We start from the raw sequence: 26,018 nt of genomic DNA on the forward strand, positions 1-26,018 counted from the left end.
ACACCTGTATCTGGTCAGGCCTGCACAGTCTCTGCCATTTCCTGCTTTTTATTTAGTTTTGTGGTAAACAAACCGGCATCCTTGTGATTTTTTTAGCTGAGTATACACTCACTTCCTAGTTCATTGGGTACGCTAGTGAAAACAAATGCATTCTAATGTAACAGTCCTGCACTTCATGAAGGTTAGGGTATTCAACATTCGCCAACTGTGTTTTCACTTTGGAGGCTGCGGTTTGTAGTGCTGTTGAGTTGTATTGTGTTGTTTCCCTATTTTAAACAGGAATACTTTTGTTAAACATCGCCACAAACTACAATCCTCCAAAATGTTCATACAGCTGAGTCACCACCTTTCTTACACCATTTCAACAGAAAATTTAAATCATTACGGTAGTGAGAGGTAAACTTAGTGCAGGAATGTGTACCTAATGTTTGGGAAAGTTGGGAAAATCATAGGCATGTGACAGTTACTTTACAAATGAAAATCTTACAATGCACTGCACAGGAGCTGACAGGTAACGCTGTGAACTCTTCCCTTAAAGGTAAGTGCCGCAGTAATAATTAATGAGGTGGTTTTGTTTCGTGTCACCTATTCAATACCGTGCATACAGCGAGAGCCTGGGGTGAAGCGGTGCACATTTCTGCAGACTCCCGCTGAAGGATGCTAATGGACTTCCGTAGATCTTTCCACCGACAGTTATGCAGATCTGTCGATATACATTACTGCTGGCAGTGCTAATGTGCTGTAAAGACAGTGTGCCCCCAAAAAAGGAGGGCAACTAATGCAGGTTCAAGGCATCGACTAAAAGCATTTACAAGTGGAAATGTTCTTTCGGTCTCGCAGGATGTGTTTTAGTGAATGTGTGAAATGAGCCCGACAGGTGCCTTTAAGGAGAATTTTGAGGACAAGAGGTACCTGGAGATGTGTTTGGCTCTAGAAGTAGCAACACTAGACTGAAAAAAGGGATTCACATATCTACTAAGTAAGAGAAAAGTGAGTTTGAAAATATTAATGTATTCACATGCAAACATCATTTGCAGCTGGTCCAGATGGCGCCATGTCTAACTTTTTATGAGGTATTTTCGTCAACATCATCAACAGCTGGCTTTTCATTAACTTAAGACCTTGTTTTTAAAAGAAATATGTATCTATGAAGTAGCTAGACAATAGCAAATACATAAATGATCAAATTAGAACTGACTTAACTGCCAAGTATGAGACACATACAAGGAGTTTTGTGCCCGGGGCAACAGTGATAGGAGGAGGTTTAGACTTGACGCACAAGCTGCAGCGACTGCGCAGAGCATACGAGACCCTGGATGCGCAGACCGCAGAAGAGCTGTGATTGGTCAGCGTGTTTCCGCTTTATTATGTCCTGCTGCTTCTCCATCGCCACAATTTTCAAATAAAGATGGAACACATCGAGGAAAGGTGAACTGAGGAGGTTTGGAGATAAAGATTTGCGCGACTCATCTTCGGCGAAGGTTTCAAGTCGCCATTGTTGAAAGTGAAGCAGGAAGTAGAAACAAAAATGAACCCAAACGGTGAAAAAGACACAGCGCAGGGTGGCGTTTTTACAGAGTGAGCCAGACTGACGAGCCCAGCAGTATAAATGGCTCCCACCAGCTTAGGCTAGGTGCGTAGGTTACGTGCGTAGGTTACGGCGCCCCTGTCCCGCAGTACCTTAAATGAGACATAACAGTGAACACAGCAAGAGAAAATCAATAAAGTGCTGCAACTCAAGAAGCATGCATTTAAAATTAAAAACATTCCCATTAAGAAAATTAATATTTAACTAACTGCGTTTAAGGATGTGTAAAATATCTGGTTTTAAATAAGGTCTTGCAGATTAGGCCCGTTGCAGACAGGAAGAGCGTCTCAAAAAGTATGTGTGGGTGTAGTGTGAATACAAAGTGGAAAATATGGAAATAAAGTTTTTTACTACTTTAAAACTGCACATATGCAGTGTTTGAATATACATGTGCTTTCATACTGGTTTTATTGTTTTACCTCTGTTTTGGAAAAGCTTTTACTTGATTTCACATTTCAGAAAAAAAAAAATCTATATATATATTACTATACAGTACATTTATTTATCAGTGCTGGGTATTGGAGTAAAATATGACAATTTAAGGATATAAAAAAAAAAAAAAGATGTCTCGATGAAGTAAGATATTTTCACACAGAGCAGAAAGAGCTTGAGGAAGTTTAAACCTCCTTGCTCCAACACACTGCCTTCTTGTAGGAGTGTGATGTCTTGTCATTCTTGTTCACATCTTTCTCAAAGCTGCTAACTCCAGTATGACGCAGAATTCAGTGCGTTAATATTAAACCGAGGCATTTTAATAATAGCATCTTGCTGTAGACATCAGCACAGTAATCAATTAACGTTGGCTGTTTTGCTTGGTTTTGCTTAACTTTTTGTCACCTTTGTCCCGTCCCGAGGACAGCAGTTTCATAATGGGCCTTTTATAGCTGAAGGACTCCCGCAGGGGTTACGGACCACAGTAACCATAAACCTGAAAGACTAAGCTACACCCAAGCTTACCCTGAACTTTGAGAACCGCTGCGGATCCAAATATAAACGCTCATTTGGTCCGCTGTCGCCAAAAGTTATGTAAGCACACGTTTATTCTTACCGCTAAACATGCATTTTGCAAGAGATGCAAGAATGCGGAGAGGTAAAACTTTAACCCGTGGTGGCATTAAGGTGCAAACTGCGGAGCTGCTTCTTGGAAACTAAAGCCAGATACTAATTGAACAATCTCACTGAACGCTGTTGTCGGAAAAACAGAGGGTTGAACTGCTTCACAGGATGCTTTCTCTACTTTTTAATTAAATATTAGACGCCTCACACTTCGAAATCACAGATGTGTGAGGAAGGAAACCTCCCACAGATAAGGCGCAGGCACAGCTGCACCCAGTCTACGGCTCCTTTGTTATATTAATTGATTTCACACAAAACCGTCTCTCTGTTATCGTATATCTAAGGCAGGACCTACTGTATATGAGTGAATGTAACCTTACTATTGTCAGTCGATTCTGTTCTTCTTATAGCGCAAGTAAAACTTTTGAACAAGACTCCAGTGACTCTGTAATTCTTGATAAAAGAATTCCCGCGATGGCTTTTTTAAATCAGCAAGTTGAAAGCAGGAAATATGTTGAATAAATTCTGGATAACCAGTGTCAAATGTCCATACATGCAGAGCAAATTAAAAATCTCAACCATATTGCTCACTTGAATTTAAATACCCCAGTACGGTGGGAGAGCAATGATGAAATTGTGTTAACTGAAACATACGATACAACAAAACAAAGCAACAGTAAAGGAAGGTATTGTTATCATAAAAATGAATTATCGCCTCAGTAAAACCATTTCAGTGACTAATAAAACTCCACCTAGAACCCTAGTCTAGGAAGAATTTATTGCAGGGTGGGTGATTTAAAGTGGACTAGAGTGTACACCTGTTAAATTACAAAACACATGGACCTCTCACCTGGGTGTAAACAAGTAAAAATCTAAACAGATGACTTTATGGGGACGTATTGTTTTTTAACTTACGGTACATTGTCGTGTCTGTTCATATGTATTTCGTGTGCACATCAAGATCACATGTGTTCTCCATAAATCCATAATAAAAAAATAAAGATGTAAATTTAGATGCAAAATGATGTATTTTTTTTTAATTGCATCAGGTCAAGCATCAGCAGGCTTCCTGGCAAAAAAATAATCCTTCTACGGTACATACGGCCTGTGTTTAATGATTGCGCAAGATGAGAAAAATTTTTTATTAGCTGTGATGACTCTAAAGACACATTACATTGATAATTGCCACTTGCATCATGTACCTTTGGCCAGGGAGATGTCTGCTTACCATCTTGGAACAGATCCCACAGGGCCTTCGCCTCAGGAGGCCGTGACACAAGACGCTGTTGAATAACTCAACCTTTAGGTGCACCTTTGGCCTGTCAAAGTCCCTGCAGAGGGAAGGAGAAGGGGGAGGGAAGAAGGAGGGAGACAGGTTGAAGACACAACGGACAACAGCTAAGCAGTGGCAGGTGAACTCCCTCTTTGGACTAGGACACTGAGCAGAGACGAGCTGGTGAGTTTACTTTGAAAATGCTCTTCCAGACTGTGTGTATTTATATATATATATATATATATATATATATATGTGAAAATGTGACATTTAATTATTTAAAAAACTATTTAAATACCAATTTTAGACTGGAAAAAAATGTTCCTTTGGGAAATTCTGAGATTAATCTCGTGATGAGTAGAACGGTTTTTATATTAGCTTCATTTTGTAGATAACAAGAACAATTTGAAGACACAAATTTAAAATTTTTAGATGAATGGATTACAAATGGGTAGCAGGGAGTTGCAAGTGAAAATTACGTAATTTCTGCTGTTTTAAGGAGTAGCCCAAACCCAAAAGTTAGACACAAATGACAAATAATATAAACCTTACAGTCAAAGTGAATCTAATGCAGAATTGGCTGCGTTTCGTACCTGGCATTTGCTAACAGTCCTTCTCTAAACTCAAACTGGCTTCAGTCAAAAGGGGATTTCAATTTAAAGATTTTAAGATTTCAGGATTTGAAAGTTTTGCACCAGCTGTCCTCCTGTAAAAGAAAATGAGTGTAGTCATGTTGTTAAAAACACATCACGTGCATTTATTCTCTTATTGAAGTTACTTGGAGTTAGACATTTTTAATGGATAAGTCATCAGCGCTCTTGTACGTCACTGAGTAACCATCAGCAAATGTCCATGTAGCAACGCACACATCTTTTATGACCTTCTTGTATGGAAATAAGAGTCCATCAAGAGATTTACAATGTCTTTCCTTCCTGCCCATTCAAAGTCCATTTTTTTTTTTTTTTGTTGTTGTTTTTATGGAGTGTCATCACCACTGTCAGCTGTGCTCACCATTAACCATTAACTGCCACTAGAGAGGGGACGCTGAAGATTAACTTTCATCTCAATCCATCAGCATTTCTATGGATATTTAAAGCCCAGGATTATCTGTTCCCTTCTACCTTTAAAGGAAAGGGAGACACAGCGAAACATGTCATGTAGGTTTGTCGCTTTGTTCTTCCTTTATATCCCAATCTCAAAACACCAGGAATGAACATCATATATTTTTAATAAACAAGACTTTTTTTAACATTGTCTGACGATGCGCAAGAAAATCTTCACTAAATAAAGCACTTGGGATTTAACAGATCCTATGACAGACATTACCGTTTGTGACTGTCGTTTGTCTGTGCTGTTCACCTTCTCCTCCGTGTTAGGACATGGCCGGGTACAAGCCAAAGGTGATTTCTCTGACCAAGAGGCCTGGTCAAACATTTGGCTTCTACCTGAGGGTGGAGAATGGAGAGGAGGGTCACCTGATCCGCTCACTGGAAACGGGAGGTCCAGCTCAGCTCGCGGGCATGAAAGACGGAGACCGCATCATCCGGGTCAACGGAACATTCGTTGACGCACTCCCCCATTCAGAGGTGAGCAGGATGTAGAATGAATGCAGTGCGTCGATCAAAACGATAACCGAGGCTGACGGGGTGATCTTGTGACGAGCATCTTTTACTTCCCTGGTGCAGGTGGTGGAGCTCGTGAAAAACAGCGGACCATCCGTCACGTTCTACACTCTCGATGCAGCATCCTACAAGCAGGCCAAAGCTCATGGTGTGCACCTCACCAACCTCACCAACAGATCCGTCACCAACGGAGTGTCCCAGCAGACTCCCAAACCCAAACTCTGCTATTTGGTTAAGTCCAGCTCTGGCTATGGGTTTTCTCTGCGCTCAGTCAATGGTGAGTTGAAGATGCAGGGCTAAGGAACTGCTAAAATAACCCATAGGAACACAAATACGACAATAAGAGAAAAATTAGGACTGGAAATTGTGTACATACTTGCATAGCCTAATGTGAAAGTTTATACATTGGAATTAACTGACTAATAGTTAAAAGTCATAAATAAGAAATAAGAAAATTTCTTGAGTATTTAGATAACACCTCAGAATGAAATCTTCTTATTGATCTTCTTAATTTATAAGGAAGAGGCCTTTGGCATCATATTTGACCACTCTCCTCATGGAAAAAAAAAAATCTGCAGAAAACCAGAAGCAACAAAAAACCTGACTGCTTCCATTCATTTACCATGCTGGTCATTTTTGACTTCATCCATTTGGTATTAACGAAGGCAAAATGGCTCAGCTTTCATCAATTTCTGTGATTGCTGACCGGCCTAGAAGAAGCAGTGTTGGTTGGTTCAAATCTTCCACAAACCGAACAGCAGTGGAGAAGAAAAGAAGTAGGAAACCCAACTGGACAGAGGAACAGTGTTTGCTTCTGGCTCAACTGGTCAATGAGAATAAAAGTGTTTTGAGACGTAGATTTGGCTCCAAGTCATCACTGCTGCATTGTTGCATTTTTGCATTTTTCCTGTTGCTAAATACCTCAGTGTTGTGATGACTTTCATTTCCGGTGATATTGCGATTGTAACAAGCTTGATTGTCATTCAGTGTTTGGAGAATATCTCTCCTGCCTCTTCTTTCAGCCATTTTCTCCTCTGCTTAAGAAATTCCTAAGGCTCCTAAAAGTCCTCCTCCCTGCTCTTAACAGTTCTCACCTTAGGAGCTCTCTTAAGAGCTAAGATTCTTTAGGAATACCTTTTATCTTTACTAGGATCTACTCTTAACTTTGAGAGGAAATTCTTAGAAAACATCATGATTCTAAGAGTTTTCTTGAGAATTTGGCCACTAGGAGCAACTCTTTGCGCTAAGAATTTTTAAGAATACGGGCCCAGATCGATAAAAAACTTTTCATCAATGACATATTAACATTTTATGACGGCATACAGAGAACTGCAAGAACAGCCCCTCAAGTCTGTAGATATTAATAAATATGTTTTAGTTTAGTTGCTTTTACAGCAGCCAAAGATATTTTTAACAGCCTGGCAATCAAAAACCTCATTCTTTACAGTTTACAAGATCTATAAATGACTTATTAATGTTAAGGATTTTTGTCAATGACAGCTTCCTAAAGGCCTTATTAACTGTCTGTGTGTTTTAAATACTGGTCTTAAAATCTGATTATTTCATCTTTATGAATATCCACTCTAGGCGAGAAAGGTATGTACATGATAGAGGTGTTCCCTGGGAGCGTGGCATACAGAGCAGGAGTGAAAGCCGACGACCGCCTGATCGAGATCAACGGGGAGAACGTAGAGGACTACACACACGACCAAGCGGTGGACAAGATCAAATCGGGGGGCAACAGCGTCATGTTCCTACTGGCTGATCCGGAAACCGACAAGTTCTATCAGAAAAAGCATGCAAAGATAGGATCATGGCTAGCGACGACCAAGTACCTCCCCCACACCCCACGCATCATTGAGATGACCAAGGGATCTGACGGATACGGCTTCCTGCTGAAAGAGGATCCAAAAAAATCAGGCAAGGCCACAATCATTTATATATATATATATATATATATACACCTTATACTGTGGAGAGAAGACAGTGTTTGGATAATCTGTTCCTTGACTCCGTGCAGGACACTTCCTCAGGGATATAGACAGAGGCAGCCCGGCAGATAGAGCAGGTCTGCGGGACATGGACATACTGGTGGCTTTGGACGGCAAGGAAGTGGAGAGCTGCAGTCATGAGCAGGTGGTAGACAGGTTCAGGAAGAGTGGCAGGGATTGCTGCCTCCTAGTGGTGGACGAGATAACTGACCAAATGTATAAGAAGGTGAGCCAGAGTGCGCTACTCTCGGTCTTCAGCGTGTCTTCCAAATGGTCCAGATGATCTCATGTTGTGTTCCTCACAGGGCAAAGTGTCTCCCATGCTTTTCTGGGAGGAGATGAAGGAGTCCAGCTTACCTCCCAGTTACATAGAAGCTGTCACGTCAAGCACTCCTGTCAAACCACAGACATCTGTTCGACCACGCACACCTGTCCAACAGAAGGAAGAGGAGCTCAAGCCTAAGCTGTGCAGGATGGAGAAGCCCCCAGCTGGTTTCGGCTTTCACCTAAACGGCATCGAGGGAGTGTGTGGTCAGTACATCCAAGAGGTAAGGCTTAAGGGCATGTGCGCTGTTACTCCATCATTAACAGGCCAAATCCATGCTGTAAGACATACCTCGTTTCAGGTGGTGAAGGGTGGAGCAGCCGACAGGGCCGGCCTGGAGGACGGCGACATTGTGGTGGAGGTGAACGGCGTGAACGTGGAGCAGAGCGACCATGAAGATGTGGTGGGATTAATCCGCAGAAGTGGCAGCTCTCTGGAGATGCTGGTGGCCAAAAAGAGCGTGTATGAAAAGCTCAAAGCCAAGGACGTGGCCATCACACGCCAGCTCCTTGACGAAGCATCCTATGTTCAAGTGCGCACTCCATACACCAGCAGGAGAGAGATACAGAAGGAGGCCAGACCTGAATCCCCGGCTCAACCAGAAAGACAGAGGGTGAGTTGTGTTTTCAGAGGTTGTAAGGAATAATTTTCCACTGTGCTCAAAGCTTGATTAGAGGGTGACAATGGTTTACTTAGTTTTTTGGGGAAAATCCACCACTCAAGAGAATGAACCCTAATCACTTTGGTGATCTCCTGGCCTCTCTTCTAGTGCCACAGTGAGTCGCACTTGGTTTTTAGAAAACGTCTTGATATCTTTTGTATGGAAGCCAAGAATGGCCATGATGTAAAGCCATTACTTTTTATTACCATTTAATTGCGATAATGAGTCAGTTTGTTATCAGGTGAGAACAAAACGTTGTTTTAAGAGATCTGGGTCGATCTGCCTCGCATTTTATGGATCCTTCCCAATAGTCTTGAGAATGAGATCCTGAAGGCTGAAATCAGGAGGGAAAGGAACCTGGCAGTCATTTTGATGTTCACCATAATTAGTGATCAAGTGATCATGGGTAAAACAAGTCATTTCCTTGTGATGAAATATCTCGCTATCTTGACAGATTTGGTTTTGTCAAGATAATGAGATAGATTTAACGAGAATAATTAACTTAGAAAAATTGCAGCATTCATGTTTGCCTCACCCATGAACTGTAATATTGTAATAATATATATATATATATATATATATATATATATATAAAATTGTAATAATTTGTCATTAACTTTCAGATCAAATTTTAAATTTAAAGTCCAATATTCTGTCAGTACTAAAGACATTCCCATCAGCCTGAGCTATACTGTAGCTAGTCTTCGCATGCTAACATACTAAACTAAGACTGTGAACACGATAAGTTAAGTATCTGTCAAAACAGCAACATGTTATCATGCTAACATTAGCATTTATCATAAAGCACATCTGAACAAACTGATAACCTCAAAGATCTGCTTGCTAAGCTGTAGACTTTTGGCCTTGTTAACATGTAATCATGTATTTGCTGCATATTCATTCAAGTCTTAAATTAAACGCGTCCTAAGTGCTGTGCATTTAATATTCTTTTTCTTTTTTCCTGTCTCTCCTGAAGACCCCATCAGTGTCATCATCGTCATCTGAGGGAAGCCTCGACATGAGGTTCTGAGAAGCCACCAGATTTGATTGAGCTGTCCTGATCTGATGTTGATTTGTTTTCCTTTTTTTTTTTTTTCTCCAACAATCAGCTCCATGGACTCTTAACACACCCAGCTAATATCGCAAGAGAAAGAAAGATGAAAGAAAAAAAGGACAGTAAAGACTCTTGAAATGCTCTGTCAAAAATCCGATTCATAGCATCGACTTTGTGAGAGATAGAACAAAAACCATAATCATTACCGTGAAGAGTATTCATGTGCTCGTAGATACTTTGATCTACCCGTTGATGAGAGCCTGTACAGATTCCAGATCATGCCAAGATCAAAACACTATCATTCATTACTGTGGCCTTTATTTTCCTTCTTTATTTAATGTTCTGTGGAATTAAACTTTCCCGTTCCCATTTCTAAAATAAAAGTTAATGAATGATGAATTCCATGAACTCAAATGAACGGATATGGACTTTTTTGTTTACCATTTAATGACATATTTTTGTTGAAAATTACAACTGCTCCTATTGATCTTTCCTTCATTTTTTTTGCACCTCAGGGGAAGTGAAGCAGGAATAAACAGTTCCAGTGTGTTCAGACAGACGCTTGAAATTAACGTATCGGCAAAAACAATGAAAATTTAAGAGTGAAAGGTGTGGGATTGAAGGAGATACAGAATTCCTAATTTCCATGTTGTTTATACTTAATCCATAATTGCAAGAGAGTCCACTTTCAGAGTTATTTCCTCATGTTCTCCGTTAGTTCCCCAATACTTGAACCCAAAAAATCAGCCATTCCTGATTCAGGAAAAGGCAGTTTGGATAATTATGTCCAACATATATATATCTATATAAAAAAAAGGAGATTTCTGGAAACGCCCAGATTAAAAGTCACCTTGCGTGTCAGGAGTCATATTCAAGAAAGGAGATGCACTAAAGAGGGATCAGAGGGCCATGTGTTTTTCTGGAGACTGCTTGTGGGCAAGATAAAGGAAGAGGATGCTGGACAGGGCGCTGACCAAGAAGATGACGTCAAACCAGCGGTGGTAGAAGTTGAACTGCAGCTCTCCCAGAACCTCCGTCACAATGGAGCGATACTCCAGTGGCATGCTCATTCGCATCAGCAGCACGGATGACACGAAATACATCCCCTGTTGGATTGAGACAAATTCAGATTCGTTTGATGTTTGCTGGCTGTGCTCTGTGCTAGAACACAAGGCTGAAACAAACACACTCACCATGATCTGAGCGAGGACGAGCACAATGACGTTGGAAGACTTGCTGCTTGATATTGCATAGAAGAACTAACGAAAGAGCAGAACATCAAATTCCAATTACATTACGTACAATTAAAAACGAGAAATCTTTTATTAACTTTATGTAACAGGTGATAGTTTTACCTTGGTGAGGGTGATGAGCAAGCCACGGATGGATGTAACGATTATTATTCCCACCAAGATGAAGGAGATGTGTTGAGACCAAAACTTAACCTGGGGCAGAGAGAAAGAGAAGACATTAATAAGAAAAGCAAAATGCTAGAGAATTAAATTCCAAAGTGTGCAAAGATGATGGCACATTTCATATTAATACCAGTTCTAACACTGTGCTGCTTGAGTGTGAGCTGTAAGAACTCAGTCAGATAATTGTCTGTGTGGGAGCAGATTAAAAGCGAGCATGACCAGGTTTACTGCAGAGATAGCATGAAGAGATGATAATGGGCCAGCAATTATCGTTACAAGAAGTCATGCTGGATGGCATGTGACATTAATACTGCAGGTGAGTGTGTGTACTTGTATTACTCGTGTCGTGGGGACACATTTATACAGTCACATTATGGAAATTGTCTTCCCTCTAATTTAAATATAAAGACGTGCGTTATGAGGTTAGGGTAACGTTAAACTTAGGTTACGGTTAGGCACGTAGTTGTTTTGGATGAGATCTACAAATACAACTGTGTATTTGCACGTGTGTGTGTTTAAGTGTGAGTCTCACATCAAACTGGATGCCCAGGTAGTTCACTGTAATCTCAATACCCCTCGTCACCGGATCCGTCTTCCCAACTCGATCAAACACTATGTTTATAGTGGCCTATGAACACAGGAGGTGGGATTATTATAATTCATTTTACCACAACATGGAGTTACGTAACCAGTGGAGTAAAACATACGAATGTTCTCACCATAAAGATTTTCCAAACACAATAGATGGAAAAGAAGTAGCCAAGGAAGTTGAAGTATTTTCCCTGAAATGTCTTTGAATACTCAATGCGCTCCTAAAGATAAGGAAAGGGGGTGTTAAAGAGTTAGCAAATCCTTTATTACACATTACATGTATGTCATTATGTAGATCGATTGTATCTGAACTGCAGAAGTCATTAATTTAACCAAGAACAGATCTGACAAATATGTTACTACATTAGTTGGATGTGCACAAATATTGCAATATTGTCCTTAGCCGGAAGCTGCAAATGAGGCTAGTAAGGTAAATTAAACTAGGTGAAATTCTGTGTACAGAAGAAAGTGATGATAATTATTATGTTGTGGATGCATATCTGAATTCTGACTAGGACTCAGCAAACACTGGAAAAAAACATATGATAGGAGGATCAATATGTTGCTTGGGGGTAAAAAAAATCTCACCAGTCCATCCAATAAACTTGAAATGCTTTCAAAATGTTCCAGCCTCAAAATGCAATCAGCCCTATTTTCCAAGGTTTAAAAGGTTTGTTTTGTGTGTACCGTCCGTAGCTTGATGGAACATTGTGTGCTTGTCAGTATGAGTTACCTTGGTGGCTTGCAGGTCCACAGTCTCAAGAAAGAGTTGCCGACTCAACTCCTCTAGAGCGTCGACCTCCTGCTGGATCAGAGAGAGGTCTGGAGGGAGGAGTCAAGTCTGACACTGACTACAAATACTATGGACAGCATGGTACCAGCCAAGAATGGAGAACGTGTGCAGTCACATTAAGTGTAAAGGATACTTTCACTTCCTGTTTGCGTAGAGGTGACACTCTTGATCATGCCCCAGAACCCTGTCTGTTTGTTCTGGTCTTCCCCGCGCTGGTACATCTGCCTCCGTGTCATTGCAATTCTTCACGGACAGTACAAAGCACTTTTAGAAATGTAATTGTACAATAATGCGTTTGGGGAAAATTAGGGGGGGAAAAAAGCATTTGCTCACCGTTTCTTTTTGCTGACAATCATGTCCATAGTTTGGAGCAGCCGCCTCTCCAGAGCAAGGATGTCACTATCTGTTACATTTCTGGGAAAAAAAATACAATATTATTGACAGCTACAGGAATGTACAGCCAGGAGATACAACTGAATATAATTAGGGATGCACGATAACTTTTTTAAAAAACCTATACCGATAACCGATAACTTTCCGCTTCCAAAGGCCGATACCGATACCGATAACCGATAACATACCTGAAGATGAGGAAGACTAATGAGCAAAAGCCGCGCTGGCGTCCTCATACGCCTTCGAATCGATGGCTATGTTTCAAAAGACTTTTCATGTTCGAGGTATTAAAGCTGGTGCTGATTTTTCCACCTCGTGGCACTTTCTTTAAACATTTATTACAAACAGCCAGAGAAGTGTCATCCTCGGAAACTTTGAAAAAGTCCCCCACCACCACCGCCGCCGTGTTGTTTGTTTACAAACGTATGCACGTTGTGCAGTATTCAAGTGGTGACAGAAGTTCCCTGTTCCCGGTTTGAGAGTTGTTTTTCCGAACTTTTATGTTTCTGTGGTTTATGTGTAACATCCTGGGTAACGGCAGCTACTACCAAAATCATGACCGAGTTGACGAGTTGTTTTCTGACATGATGGAGTATTTTAATGATTCTGATTCAGCCAGAATGTTTTATTTTTTTTTTCTGATTATACCGATGCCACTTGAACGCAGCATTCACTTCAGACCGTTCAGGTCTCATATGGGAGTTGGAGCGATTGATTAAAACAACCACTCACACCGCAGTACTGACAAAAATATATATTGTATATTATATATTATCGGGGCCATTCGTTATGATATCGGACTTATCGGAATGAAGTCATAATTTCCAGATATCGGGCCGATAATTATCGGACCGATAACTATCGTGCACCCCTAAATATAATAATTATGTAATGTCAGACAAAATCCACAGCTGAGCTTACCTGAGGAAATAGGACATGTACGTGTAAGGACAGTTGACAGCACCAAACCCAGACAGCAGAGCCATGAGGGTGACTCCGATCACACCGACACGACTGATGAGCTGCTCAATGGACAGAATTCCTACACAAAACACAGAAACAGGCTGAAACCCATTTCACCAAAATAACTCTGACATTATTTGAGACAATACATCATAACTTTTTAAATATACACATAGGTGCATGGTGTCAAGTGAAGAGAGCTATGCAAACTCACCATGTTTTGGACTCAAGATGGGGAATGGGTCTCCCAGTTTCCAGAAGAAATACATGAATGTAAACCACACCATGCAGGAAAAAAGAAGCCTCTGTCTATGCACTGCACAGATACAAACAATTTACATGTTACATGCATGAATGATATCCCTACAGCAACAGCAGTTTCAGTATTTCATTTTCTGCAGCGGTCGTACTTACACAGGCGTATGTTGCTGACAACAAAGTAACCGATGTAGAAAGGCACCACAAAGATTAGAACCAGCAGAATCACATACAGGTTCAGCTTCCAGTGGAAATACCTGGAACTGTGATAAAGTGTGAGGGTTAATAGCTTTTGTCTGCAGTGAGAAAAAAAATAAAACGTATATCCCACAGAAAACACACCAACCTGCTGCTTAAGGCACCCAGAATCTCAAAGATAATGAGCTCAAACATGGTGCACGAAAAAGCAAAGGTGACGGAGAAAACCACTTGGACCACGTACTGTCGCACCTGTCAGCACACGGAAACAGAACGGCGGTCAAGACTTGAATTCGGCGCAACGGACACCGGTGGTCATTTGTAAATAAAAACCTTGTGGTTAACACACGTACCTCATAGTCTTTGAACAGCTTCCGCATAAAGAATAACCAGCCAAATCCAAAGAACAGCACCTGTGTTTAATTACACGAGTTATTTGGAGAAGGGATGGACAAGAAGAGTAATACTACATGTCTTTAGTCAATCAGTAAATGTTATTTACTTCTGCAAACAAAATACAAAATTAGCTCTTAGTATTAACGTATGCTACCGTAACAACAACACTATTTCAGGATGCATTCCCATACGTACCACCATTGCCTCTGTCATTGTCGCCATATTACATTATGTTGTGATACATCATATAAAACAGAACAAGAAGGAAACAGCTAACTTCATATGTTCAATACCTACTGTACATTCATTGAAGCACTATGATAAGCTAAGTTATATAAATAAATGAAACTGTGCACTGCATTTATTTACAACTTGCATACCAGAAAACTGTGTTTATAAACACTTGGTTTCAATCTGCCTTGTCTTTTTTCATTAGCATGAAGAGCATAATATGGCAAAACACTAAAACAAACATGCTTAAATTGGCATATTTGACTGTTTAAGAAAACGGTGAGTGAATTTTGTCTAACTGTGTCAAATAAAGTTACCCTAGTGTCCTCCCTTGTAACTTTTACACGACGCACAAACTCTAGTTCAAGATACTCGCACAGTTCACGAGGATAACATTTATTACATGCCAGCTGGACGCTGAAATTCAACTCGACTTTCCCACCATTTACCTGTGAGGTGAACATGATGACTGAGTCCACCAGAAACGACATGACGATGTCAGTGAAAACAGCTTTTAGTCCGTCGAAAACTCACTCTACATGCGTAGCAGGGCAGAGGACGGCTTCAGTTCATGCGGGCATGGTCAAAACTGTCCGGTCTGAATGTTAAAGCACCTGTTGGGTCGTTACTGAGCTCATTTTAAGAGTATTTCTGTGCAAACTGTCATATCCCAACGGTAGTCAGCATATATATATATACGTCACCGAGATGAGACTCGCGAAAACGCTTCCGTCGCAAAGCTGTGACGTCATGAAACGCGGAAGCTGTTCGAAAAATGAACAGATTTCAAAAAATAAAATATAGAAATAAATATATATATATAATAAAATAACTTAAATTATCGTTGTAATTTTCATAAATAAAACTTTTATGCAATGTTATTTAATCATGTGAGAACTGCTGTGGAGTCTGTGTCATTCTTATGTTTATTCGACCAGCCTAATAAATTAGAGTATTAATATTTAGTAGTAATTTATATACTTTTTATTTTTTATTACTTCCAAAAAGCCCTTTTCCCACCTAAACTTCTCTCTGGTGATGAGTGGGCAGGGTTCCGTTGGAAAAAACTTGATGTGGTTAACGTTTGCAGGTACAAATAAAACCAAATAAATAATAAGTTATTTCATAATGTTAAATGCTTTTGTTATTTAGTCAAAGAAGCACTTATTTGGTTATACATAGGCATAGTCACACAGTTTTACGTCGGGACTTCATACCGATTCATCTTCACCTGCCTCCTACAAGCAATGCGAACAATGTGACACGAGGGGGCGCTGAAGAGCACTAAGCGCTCCACTATTATCCAGAGCTGTCGCCGCCGGCTGTTCACTACATTATTGTTCCAGCAGAAAGCGTTTGGATGAGTTAAAATAGTTCCTCGCTGGTTGTGGAGTGATGTTCACAATGGCTGCTGGATCATAAAGATGCACGAGATGCTGCAGAGGTAGAAAAAAAAAAACTGTAAAACTGTTGGACTGTTGTATTAGGACTCAAGAGGTGAGTGTCAAAAACCTAATGGTTGTGTGTTTTTTTGTTATACAGCGACTAGAAAACATGTTGAAGGTGACTGAGTTCTCGTCTCTCCTCTCGATTAGTTGCAGATGGTGTTATTTAATGGGGGGGAAAAAGTGAAACTTCTACATAATGTCTGAATATCTTTGGTGTGAAATCGTTTGTGGTTAATTGTAAGAGGAGTTTTTTTTAAAGATTAGAATTTGACCTTGAAGTGCTTTAAGCCAGAAACACTCCCTTGATGACTTTAAGACATGCTGAACTTTTTACTGATCTGAAAATCTTCACACATTATATGCTTACAGAGAAAAGTATTTTGCTTTGCATCCCATGAAATTGTTTTCTGATGCATTTGTGTATGATTTGAACTCGTTGGACAGCATTCAACAAAAGGGCTGAACCCTCTCTGATATTAATTTATCCACAAGCTATAGAAGAGTTTGAGTTCATGTTGAGCTGGCTAGGATAATATATGAAATCTCTTCTTCCTCTCTTGTTGAACGTGAAGAAGATGATGATTCAGGTCTCCTTTAGGAAAGGTCTGCAGGTGTGTTTACTCCTACTTTTGGTGGGACGACTTCAGTGTGAGTATGAGTCCGCCGAGCCAAGCAAATATGAGGAAAGGGTCGAACCGGGATTAACACACTGGTGGACGTTTCAGGCCGAGTAACAGCACCGGCGCGTCAGGAAGCTCCGGTGGAGAAGCCTTTCACGCTGACCTGCAGTGTTTCGAGGGAGCGAGGTGAAACTCTGAGGCAGGTGCTTTGGCTGGACGTCCAGAACCAGACCTTGCTGACCTACCAGCCCAACAACAGAGACAGTGTGAGCGGGCAGCAGCACGTGGAGCTCGCCCCCTCCCCAAAGGACACCTCGGCCATCACCATTCGCAGGGTGGGCTTCCGGGATGAAGGCTGCTACACGTGCATCTTTGACCTGCATCCCTCTGGTTCGAAGCAGGGGCAGACATGTCTCTTTGTTACCTGTGAGTAAAACCATCAGTGATAAGTACGTCGACCTTAATGGATGCAGTTGAGAGAACATGAGAGAGATGACAGGATGGATCACACAATGCACACAGTTTCAGAAGTAGATGGAACTACAGTTAAAGCTCAATTGATCAGTAAACAGGCATACAAGATTATTGATACTGTACTTCAATATAGAAACATTTCAAAACTGTTTTAATAAATACAGTGTGCTTCTAAAAAGTAATTATCTGTGGGAAATGGGGCAAAAATGGGAATGGATTTAATGTGTTCTTGACGATTTCTCCAACATATTCTTTTGATTAGATGTGGTGTACTGCACATGTCCCTGGGGCCCCTCCAGGATGCCTGTAGGATTTAACCTGGTCCTTCTCCTGTCTCCTACTGCTGCAAAAATTTAGGCATATTAAATTCTGCTATACACCCTAATAAGCATGATTTGATTCTGAACAGTGTAAATGGAAAAAATAAATCTGGTTTTCCAATCATTGCTGCTACAATTAGTAGGATTCAAGGGTCAAAAGCCATGTGCTATGTGCTATGCAGAGACGAAACTTAGAAAAGTAGTTGCTGCCAAACACCTGAAAGAAAATATATAAAAAATATAGACATGTAGGTCTCATATTTTGAACCCTACTGAAAGAAACTGCCAATTGTGTTACAGTTAGAAAGGTCACGAACAAGCCAGGTTGAGTAATGACCCTGGTGACACACTGAAGGGAGACAGATCTCCCCTTGGAGACAAACCGAGAAGTTCAGGTATCTGGAATCAGGTGAGATGGCCGTGCCTCAGTTTGACAGCATCATTCGTTCACATCTGCTTTCTCTTTTTGAGTTTAAAAACGAGTGTTTTGTTTGCTTGTCTCATATAAAGTTGTTTTAGCTAACATCTCACATGAGAATCATAAAAGACAGTTGAGGTACGAATTCAGTTTCTATCAAATCTTTCCCCGTTGCTGGACTGATTTTGGATGCCTGCCTGTTGCTGTCCTCTGCAGACAAGTTGATGAGCCTGTTGAGGCTCAGCCAGTCATGTTAATAAAGTGCTGTGAAGCAGCTTGAGAAGGAGGGCCCGGTCTGCTAACCAAAAACAGCTGGTGCAGATTCCAGTGACTGGTTTCTGCTTGGGCGCCTCATAATTCTGAATATTAACATTGTCCTGTTTGCACCCTATAACTCCCTGTTCTTTCTGTTCTCTGTTTTTTTTTTTTTTTACGTCCAGCTCAAATCACCGTAGAAAGCAACAAAACGGCGGTGAGTGGCAAGAAGGTCTCCCTCTCGTGCTCCTACGGTTTGCCAGAAAAGGTGCAGCAGGTTGCGTGGAGGCACACGTCCGCCGAAGGAGACACCACGGAGGTGGCCTCCTTCGCAAAGCGGAGCGACCCCATGATCGAGCCAACTTACCAGGGGAGAGTGTGGCTCACCGCCTCCCTGTCTGAAAGCAAGCTCACCATCCAGCCCGTCGCCATCCAGGACGAGGGCTGCTACACCTGCATGTACGACACACAACCCGATGGGCCGAAGAGCTCCGTGGTTTGCCTCTCCACCTATGGTAAACATGTGTTTTGCTCTATCGCCTACAGCTGGGGGTGATAATGCATTTTTTTAAGAAATTGGCTCCAACTGGGGCAAAGATTGGGTCACTTTTTGGCCAGTATTCTGGTTGTGAAAGGGCCTCTCCCTAACACAACTCCAATGTAAGCGAAGCCAAAGTGCTTGTACTGTGCAAACATACTTTCTTAAAAGAAAAGCTTATTTTATGAAATAAGCTTTTTGGATTCTTGGCAATATTCAGAGAAAAATATTGATACCACTCTCTGTTTGTACGGTAATATGAAGTAACTGCAGGCTATCATAGCTCAGCGTGCACACTGGATTATTAAGACAAGGCTTTAGCAGATTTACCGCTGGTGTTTCAAGTCAGTTTGCCCGAGACATTTTTCCCTCTGGTGCAGTTTGGCAAAGAAAGATCATTTGTAGAAACACATTAAACAATCAAACGTTCATATTATATCCCTATAGATACGTCTAACCTTTATCTTTAGTCTCAAATTTCAGTTGTCAGCGTGTGAGTCATGCCGGGTTTGGTCCTGGATAAGCGAAAAATTGGACATGTTGGTAGCACAAGATGAAAAGTCAGGGGACCAATAAAGTCATTAGGAGTCTTAATCCGAGGGGCAAGGAATGTTTGTACCAGATTACCCAACAAATTCCACGTCAAATTTCAAGGCAGTCCATCAAATTGACGTGGTTCTTTATGTGCCAGCAGACTGATCTACTCTACACTTCCATCCTTAGAGCTATAAATGTATGTGTTACCTGTTGTTGCTGCAACAATCGTCAGTTTGCATCAGTAAAACTTTTCAGAACTTTTCTTTATTGTGGCGATGCAGCTGGAAGTGAATTTGTCCTATAGCAGACGTAGGAGCTGGGAGGATAGGGGTGAAAAAGGCAGACTCTGGTAGGAGTGCAAGAAAATTTATCGTGGACAGGAAAGACAGGTACCCCTGGGACTTACTCAGGAATGTTGATCTTTTCTTCCTTGTGGCCACTGGATTTTTTTTTTTTTTTTTTTTTTGTTCACGATGAAGGAGCACGGATGGGCTGTCGGCGGATTTGTTAACTCACAGACACAGAACAAGTGTGTCCATGTGAAGAATGGCCCATTCGAAGGAATGATGGAGGCAGGGAGCGAGGTCCTGATGCATGACTGTGTCAGTGTTTGCAGCAGACAGTGATTCCCTCTGTGCTTTGTCCCTCTCTCTCACTGCGCCCGTTTGCCTCGCCACTTTCCTCCCGTTCCCTTTCTCTCGCAGTTATCTCAAGAAACAGATGCGCTTTTGTTTGAAATTGAACTGTACAGTACAGTAGGTGTTCCCAGCCCGGAGGCATGATTAGAATGAATGTTTTTTTTTTTTTTTCTTGCTGCTAATTGACGCCAGCAGGCTTCAACCTTCAACCTTTGAACGTGATGTGATGTCTCCCCCTTTAACTCCCGCTTCCAAACATGCTGTCAAAGATCAGTCGTGACATTACACACATAAGGATATTATTCTTGCCATTAACGGGAGACCGCATCATCCGAGATGGTTTGAAATGCTCTCGCAACAGTGGCTCATGAGTGAGTCGCGAAAGCCATTGTATAAAGATTATACGATTTAGAAATGCGTTTAAAGCCAGGGAACATGTAAGAAGGCTATGAAACATTGTTGAACGTTTGAAAAATGTCCTTATCTTGTTATTTGATTCATGAACAGTTATGTGCAGCAACTTAATTTACAAGATCATTTTGACTTTTATTTTGGTTTAGATGTGCAACCTTAAAATTGTTCTGTAACAACACCATTATCTTCTAAAAAATGTCTGCAGTAGAAGAAATATTCATGACTTGAGTATGAACAGCAACAGAGATAGTCTGCTTTGATACGCTACTGAAATGTTAATACACAGTTGCCCATAAAGTTGGAATAAAATATTTCTTACCTCTTCTCATGACATGATTGTGACGTATATGAAAACGAAAAGATAAGAGGATTGTGTCTGAAAACTAAATTATACCAACTTTATGCGCAACAGCGTACTTTATAATACATTACATGTTGTATTATGGCCTAATAATAAAAAGTAAATGTGCTTAGTATAACGAGCAACGTTCAAAACTGGAGTTAAATCTAGCTTTTTTTATGTGCTGTTATATGCAATATTTTCACAAAATACAGGAAAATATAAGTATAAATTAGGTAATTTTTAGCTAACATTCTGTGGAATCAAAATGTAATTTTGTGTTTTCACATTTGGAATATTTTACCTTTGGTCATTGTAATAGAAAATCTGTTCAATTTGAAATTATTGCCACAGTTCTTCCAAATTTCCCGCCAGCTTTTCGCTCATTTGTAAGACATTGTTCCACTTTGGACTGCTGTTAGAATTCTTCCTTTTGATCCACCCCAACATCTTACATTAACCTGAGCCGTGCTGGAGGAATTTCATCACCTACAGCTCCGGGAGCACGATGATCTGAGACGATGAGGGGCCAGATATCTGTGGCTAAATGTGTTCTTGCCAACACAAATGTTCTCCATTGCTGTGGATCACATTCCTCGCTAAGCCCGGAGAACAGGGAATTGAAAACAGCCAGATATTTACTTATGGATTTTAAGACTGCAGGAATTCACATATCGTAGCTGATCCAAAGGTTTCAAGGTTTTGTCCTGGGTATCATTTTAGCAATTTAACCAAAGACACGTGCATGATACGGCAGCTAGAAGCTCAAATAAAACTGAGTTTGGGCCAATTTGTGGATTAGAATAATCAGTTTCATATGCCCCCGCTACCACAGCATACTTTACATATTTCACTTTCCCCAGAGCTTTCTGCATTGTGTGTTTCTGTCACAGCACATCTCAGTAAACTTGTCATCTGTGCCACATACAGTACATTAACCAGCATAAGCCTGTATGATTATGTGTGAGGATACCTCTTCCATGGTGTTTCTGGTTATTTCCCCCAGTGCTGCCAAAACCTCAGGTGAGCTACAAAACCACGTCCCCGGGTGTGATCGAGGCCAACTGCACCTCTGTGTCTCGGCCCCATGCGGAGATTGTGTGGAACGTGGAGACGGACAACCGCACCATGGGCCCCCCCAAGACCATACAGGTCCCACAGGGTGATGGGACCACTCTGGTCATCAGCACGCTGACTGTCCAGTCGGGGCTGCTGAAGGACGTGTCCATCAAATGCTTGGTTCACCACAAAGGGCTTGAGTCACCGATCGCTGTATCCATGAACACTAAAAGTGAGTTGGTATCAGTGGACCTTTGGCTCCATTTGATTCTCTATCACAAGATTTTCAATAACATCATGTCTTGATTCGTCCTGGCTAACCCTTCGTTACACCATGATTACGTAGCTTACCTAGTGTACCTAAACAGAGGTCTACCAGCAAGCCAGACTACACCAAGAACAAAGTCTAAGGCCATCAATGTCATACAGACTGCAAAGATGGATTACAAGATGGCGCCTCATGGCTTTGAAGGTTGCTTTCCTAGTTTTGGGCTATCACCATCCAAGCACGTAGGGAGTATGCATTATTTGGATTCCCGCAGAGTCAGAGGTCTGAAATGAAATAGTGCGATGGCTCTTCTAGACTTTCTACACGTTATTGCGCTGAGCGGATCAAATTCTGATGGTGAAAAAGAGTCATTTCAAGGGATTCAACAAGTTACAGCTAACTTCTTTTGCACTGCTGTTATATGGGATGAATGCTTTTGGGTGTGACGAATCCCGTGATGAATGCAGAAGCTGCGGGAAGGTGGTTTGGCCACTGTGCCCAATCACTGCTCTCTTCCAGGGAGCTTGATAAAGACTGGTAACAGGGAGATGCAGCTAGCCTGCCTCTTGCTAATTCACTGAACCAGACAACTAGCACCTTTTTCATTTAATCTGTAGGAAGACCTGCACAGTTTCTTTTGGCCAGTGCTAGAAACTTCTGTCTCTGGAGATGTGAAATAGCCTTGCACAAGCCACCTGCAAAATGATGAATTGTTTTTGTTACAATTTAGATTTTGTGGGCATTACACAAACACGATCTTTTAGGCGTTAGAAGATTTGCAGCTTCCTGTTAATGGACAGGGAGCCGCCTCATCCAACTCTTTTCCAGAAAGTTAATACGCATATTTTCCAAATTGCCAAACCGTTCCTCTAGCTATTCACAGTCAGGAGATGTCATCTGTGCTCATATCTAAACTGTGCACTGCCTGCTCTGTGTTTTAATTTAATTTAATGGGTCAAGAGTGCACGCATTACATAAGTCAGACGGTAACACCGTGAATTAAATCTGAAATTCAATCAGTCATGGTTCATGATAGGAGAGCAGTGTCCAGGGCCGCGGGCCTCACCCTGGCCTCAAATACTAGCACGTAAAACTGATGATCTTGTCTCTGTGTTGTTTCCTCCTAGTTGGGACAGCTCTCACCATCCTGATATCAGTCACCACGGTAGCAGCTCTGCTGGTTATGTCCCTTTGCTTTTGCCTTTGGAAGTGTTTCTTGCGCAAAGAAGGTGAGTGTGCGTGTACGTATACGTACCGTGTGATAGTTTCACAATTGTCACGGCCAAGTTTTATATCAGGAAAATGCTGATGTCCAAATGCTTTAGACCATTTAACAATGTGTTATTTATATATATTTGACATTTAACAAATGAACAATGAATACACAAACAGTACTGGTCTTGGGAAATACATTATTTACATATGTGTCCTTATGGTTATGTTCTGTAAGTTAATCAGTGAACATGTATTTCACTCTATTTCACAGCATTTACAGTTTACATAACTGGTTTGTGATTTTGTGGCGTGTGAAAACAACTTACTTGTGCTCATGTGGGAACGTTTCTGCAGATGTCCGCTCACCATTCTCACAAACTCAAAAGAATCATCCGAAGATGATTATCACTCATCTCAGTCCGTTATATCTCCACAGAACGTCTCAGTTATCTTTTAGCTGCACTAGTTTCCAACATAAATCTGCAATAAACAATAAATCCTTTGAGCCGCACACTGTCCTCTCTGAGACCTCAGACCCATAGCACTAGCAACACTGTTAACTCTGGCTCTTTATCCACAGCCCAGCCCTAACTGGCTATAGGCCGTGGGAAGTGGGGCCTTTTTTAGCTAAATAAAGTTTATCGACACAGTCTGCTGTATGTCGCTATGGCTTAATTGGCTAAATTAAATTAAGTTATATGTCACTTGAAATGAAATGTCTTACAGGATACAAACTTACATGAACTACAGAGCCAAAGCTATGACACATTAGGGTTCATTTACAGTATACGAAAGTCATGCAGTAAGAATTTGATGAACTGCATATTGCATTTAATTTCTCCCTCTGCAAACGTTTCTTTTTTCAGCTGATTAATCTGAGCTGAGAAGACGAGGCCTTGCTTTTAAAGGGCCAGCCATGCAGAATTGTTTCACCGTCATCATCATCATCATCATCATCACCATCATGGTACGAACAGAAGATGTTCTGACGCACCTCGACAGGACGTCCAGTACAATCCTACGTATGAGCAAAAACTGGACAACCGCATTCAACTCTGCTCTGCTGCCTCTGTGCCTCTGATGTAATCTCCGGGCTGTGAGACCAACCTTTTTATTTTATTTTTTTTGTCTCCATGACTCTGTAATTGATTGAGTCGTTGACCACACATTCCTCGACCAACTGCAGGGTCAGTAAAACGCAGGAGTTTTTACAGCCTATGCATGTCCTCAGACTACTCGTCTTCATCTCTTTGCCTGGTCCTTAAAGATGAACTGTGGCGATGTTTTGTATTATTCTCGTTGAGCAAATGCTGCAGCGACATGACGCCAAATGTGTATTTATCCACAGCTGAAAATAGCTCCCATTAAACTCCTTATTTACTCATCATTTACAGCGTCCAGCTGTTTTAGGAAATGGCCTAGCCTTTTGTTAACAATGACACAATACAGTGTATTTTGTACCCGGTTTTAATCCGTTAATTCCCCTAGCCAAAGGACGGTTGTAGAGATGAACTAACACTTTATATTTGAGGGATATTCACGGGATTTTCCTCCATTTTTTCAATAGTTAAAGTAATAAAAAGAATATTACCAGCCTTATCCTTTAAGTAACTCAGCTAACTGGCACTTTGAGATGACATTTACTTTAGTTTTTACCTCAGCCGAACGCCTCTGCCACTTCAGTGCATTACGAAAGCTGGGTGGGGTCATGAGAAGTATCTGAGAAGCTTAAAGGGCTGCACACTTATATCTTGTTTGTGTAGTATCCATTTCAAACATGCTTCAAAGTCTGTGCATGTGTGTGTGTGTGTGTGTGTGGGGGGGGGGGGGGGGGGGGGGGGGGCTTCAATTCCACGGTCAGATGGCTTGAATCAGTTGCGCGAAGAAGCAACGCTGAAACATTTTTGGTACCCCTGAAAGGAATGCGTGACTTTGTCCCTGTCTGCACCGTACAGTCGGGCACTATCCGACTTAAGGGCTGCGTGTTATGCATCATAAGAGCCACTTTGCTTGTTTAAATATGCAGCTCACTTTTACATTGTCTGACTTAAAGTGGCACCCGGCTGCCTTAAATATACCGCAGTGGTGCTTCTAGGTAGGATTGTGTTTGCGTGTGTGAAAGGGGCTTTTAAAGTGTGAGTTCTGTGTTGAATTAACACAACGTGATTTTCATCTGTCAGTTACTTTTTTGGAGAAAGAATGGCCGAGAGCACACCTTACCTTAGAAATTTATTGTAGCGCCCAGCCCTGTGTAGAGTCCAGGAAAGGACAGATGAAAAGATGAATTATGACCCGACTACGTTATGTAAAGTTAATGTAATAATTGCAACGAACAGAATAATAAAAATATTTTTAAAAAATGCACTCCTGAATCTTTCTGTAATAAATCTATCAGTGTCACCCTTTCAGCCTTTATTTATTTGATTTTTTTTTTGCTCCGCTTTGTGCAGTTTTAACTGGATCCAGGAAACCGTCAAATTCCTTTCTGGTATGCAGAACCTGGCTGCCACATGCTTATTTTGTTTTTGAGAGGGGGGCTTTTTTTTATTATTATTCAAAGCCAGGCAGCTTATACTGAACACTGCAGACCAAAAAAATAATAATAATAATAATCACATACCTTGCACACACATTCACACAAAAAAAAACTGCTGCACATGTCATTT

General features: G+C 41.1%; 3 protein-coding genes across 5 annotated transcripts; 2 read left to right on the top strand and 1 right to left on the bottom strand.

The window, feature by feature from the left end:
- Positions 1 to 5,257: 5,257 nt before the first annotated feature.
- pdzk1 (PDZ domain containing 1) lies at positions 5,258 to 9,554 on the top strand. Its single transcript, XM_084544459.1, has 7 exons — positions 5,258 to 5,503; positions 5,603 to 5,816; positions 7,127 to 7,459; positions 7,560 to 7,756; positions 7,836 to 8,078; positions 8,157 to 8,468; positions 9,493 to 9,554. Exons 1-7 carry the CDS (start codon positions 5,297 to 5,299, stop codon positions 9,544 to 9,546), a joined length of 1,560 nt encoding a protein of 519 aa, XP_084400585.1. The 5' UTR covers positions 5,258 to 5,296; the 3' UTR covers positions 9,547 to 9,554.
- A 78-nt stretch (positions 9,555 to 9,632) lies between these two features.
- LOC311487969 (Golgi pH regulator) lies at positions 9,633 to 15,499 on the bottom strand. The gene is made up of 14 exons (XM_084544458.1): positions 15,258 to 15,499; positions 14,535 to 14,594; positions 14,330 to 14,433; positions 14,140 to 14,246; positions 13,940 to 14,041; positions 13,684 to 13,804; positions 12,703 to 12,783; positions 12,503 to 12,612; positions 12,310 to 12,398; positions 11,705 to 11,797; positions 11,518 to 11,613; positions 10,926 to 11,015; positions 10,764 to 10,829; positions 9,633 to 10,676 (listed from the first exon to the last, which is right to left on the bottom strand). Exons 1-14 carry the CDS (start codon positions 15,297 to 15,299, stop codon positions 10,470 to 10,472), a joined length of 1,368 nt encoding a protein of 455 aa, XP_084400584.1. The 5' UTR covers positions 15,300 to 15,499; the 3' UTR covers positions 9,633 to 10,469.
- A 661-nt stretch (positions 15,500 to 16,160) lies between these two features.
- Positions 16,161 to 25,160, top strand: LOC311488812 (OX-2 membrane glycoprotein). 3 transcript variants are annotated; one of them, XM_084545662.1, is made up of 7 exons: positions 16,161 to 16,305; positions 16,829 to 16,904; positions 16,982 to 17,302; positions 18,529 to 18,858; positions 21,817 to 22,101; positions 23,265 to 23,366; positions 24,219 to 25,160. In XM_084545662.1, exons 2-7 carry the CDS (start codon positions 16,832 to 16,834, stop codon positions 24,224 to 24,226), a joined length of 1,119 nt encoding a protein of 372 aa, XP_084401788.1. In that variant the 5' UTR covers positions 16,161 to 16,305; positions 16,829 to 16,831; the 3' UTR covers positions 24,227 to 25,160. The 3 variants fall into 3 exon arrangements, with proteins under 3 accessions (XP_084401788.1, XP_084401789.1, XP_084401787.1); XM_084545663.1 differs by having other exon boundaries at positions 16,832 to 16,904; XM_084545661.1 differs by lacking the exon at positions 16,161 to 16,305 and having other exon boundaries at positions 16,741 to 16,904.
- The last annotated feature ends 858 nt before the right edge of the window (positions 25,161 to 26,018 follow it).

This window comes from Chelon labrosus, assembly GCF_963514085.1.
Source record: "Chelon labrosus genome assembly, chromosome: 5".
Lineage (NCBI taxonomy): Eukaryota > Metazoa > Chordata > Actinopteri > Mugiliformes > Mugilidae > Chelon > Chelon labrosus.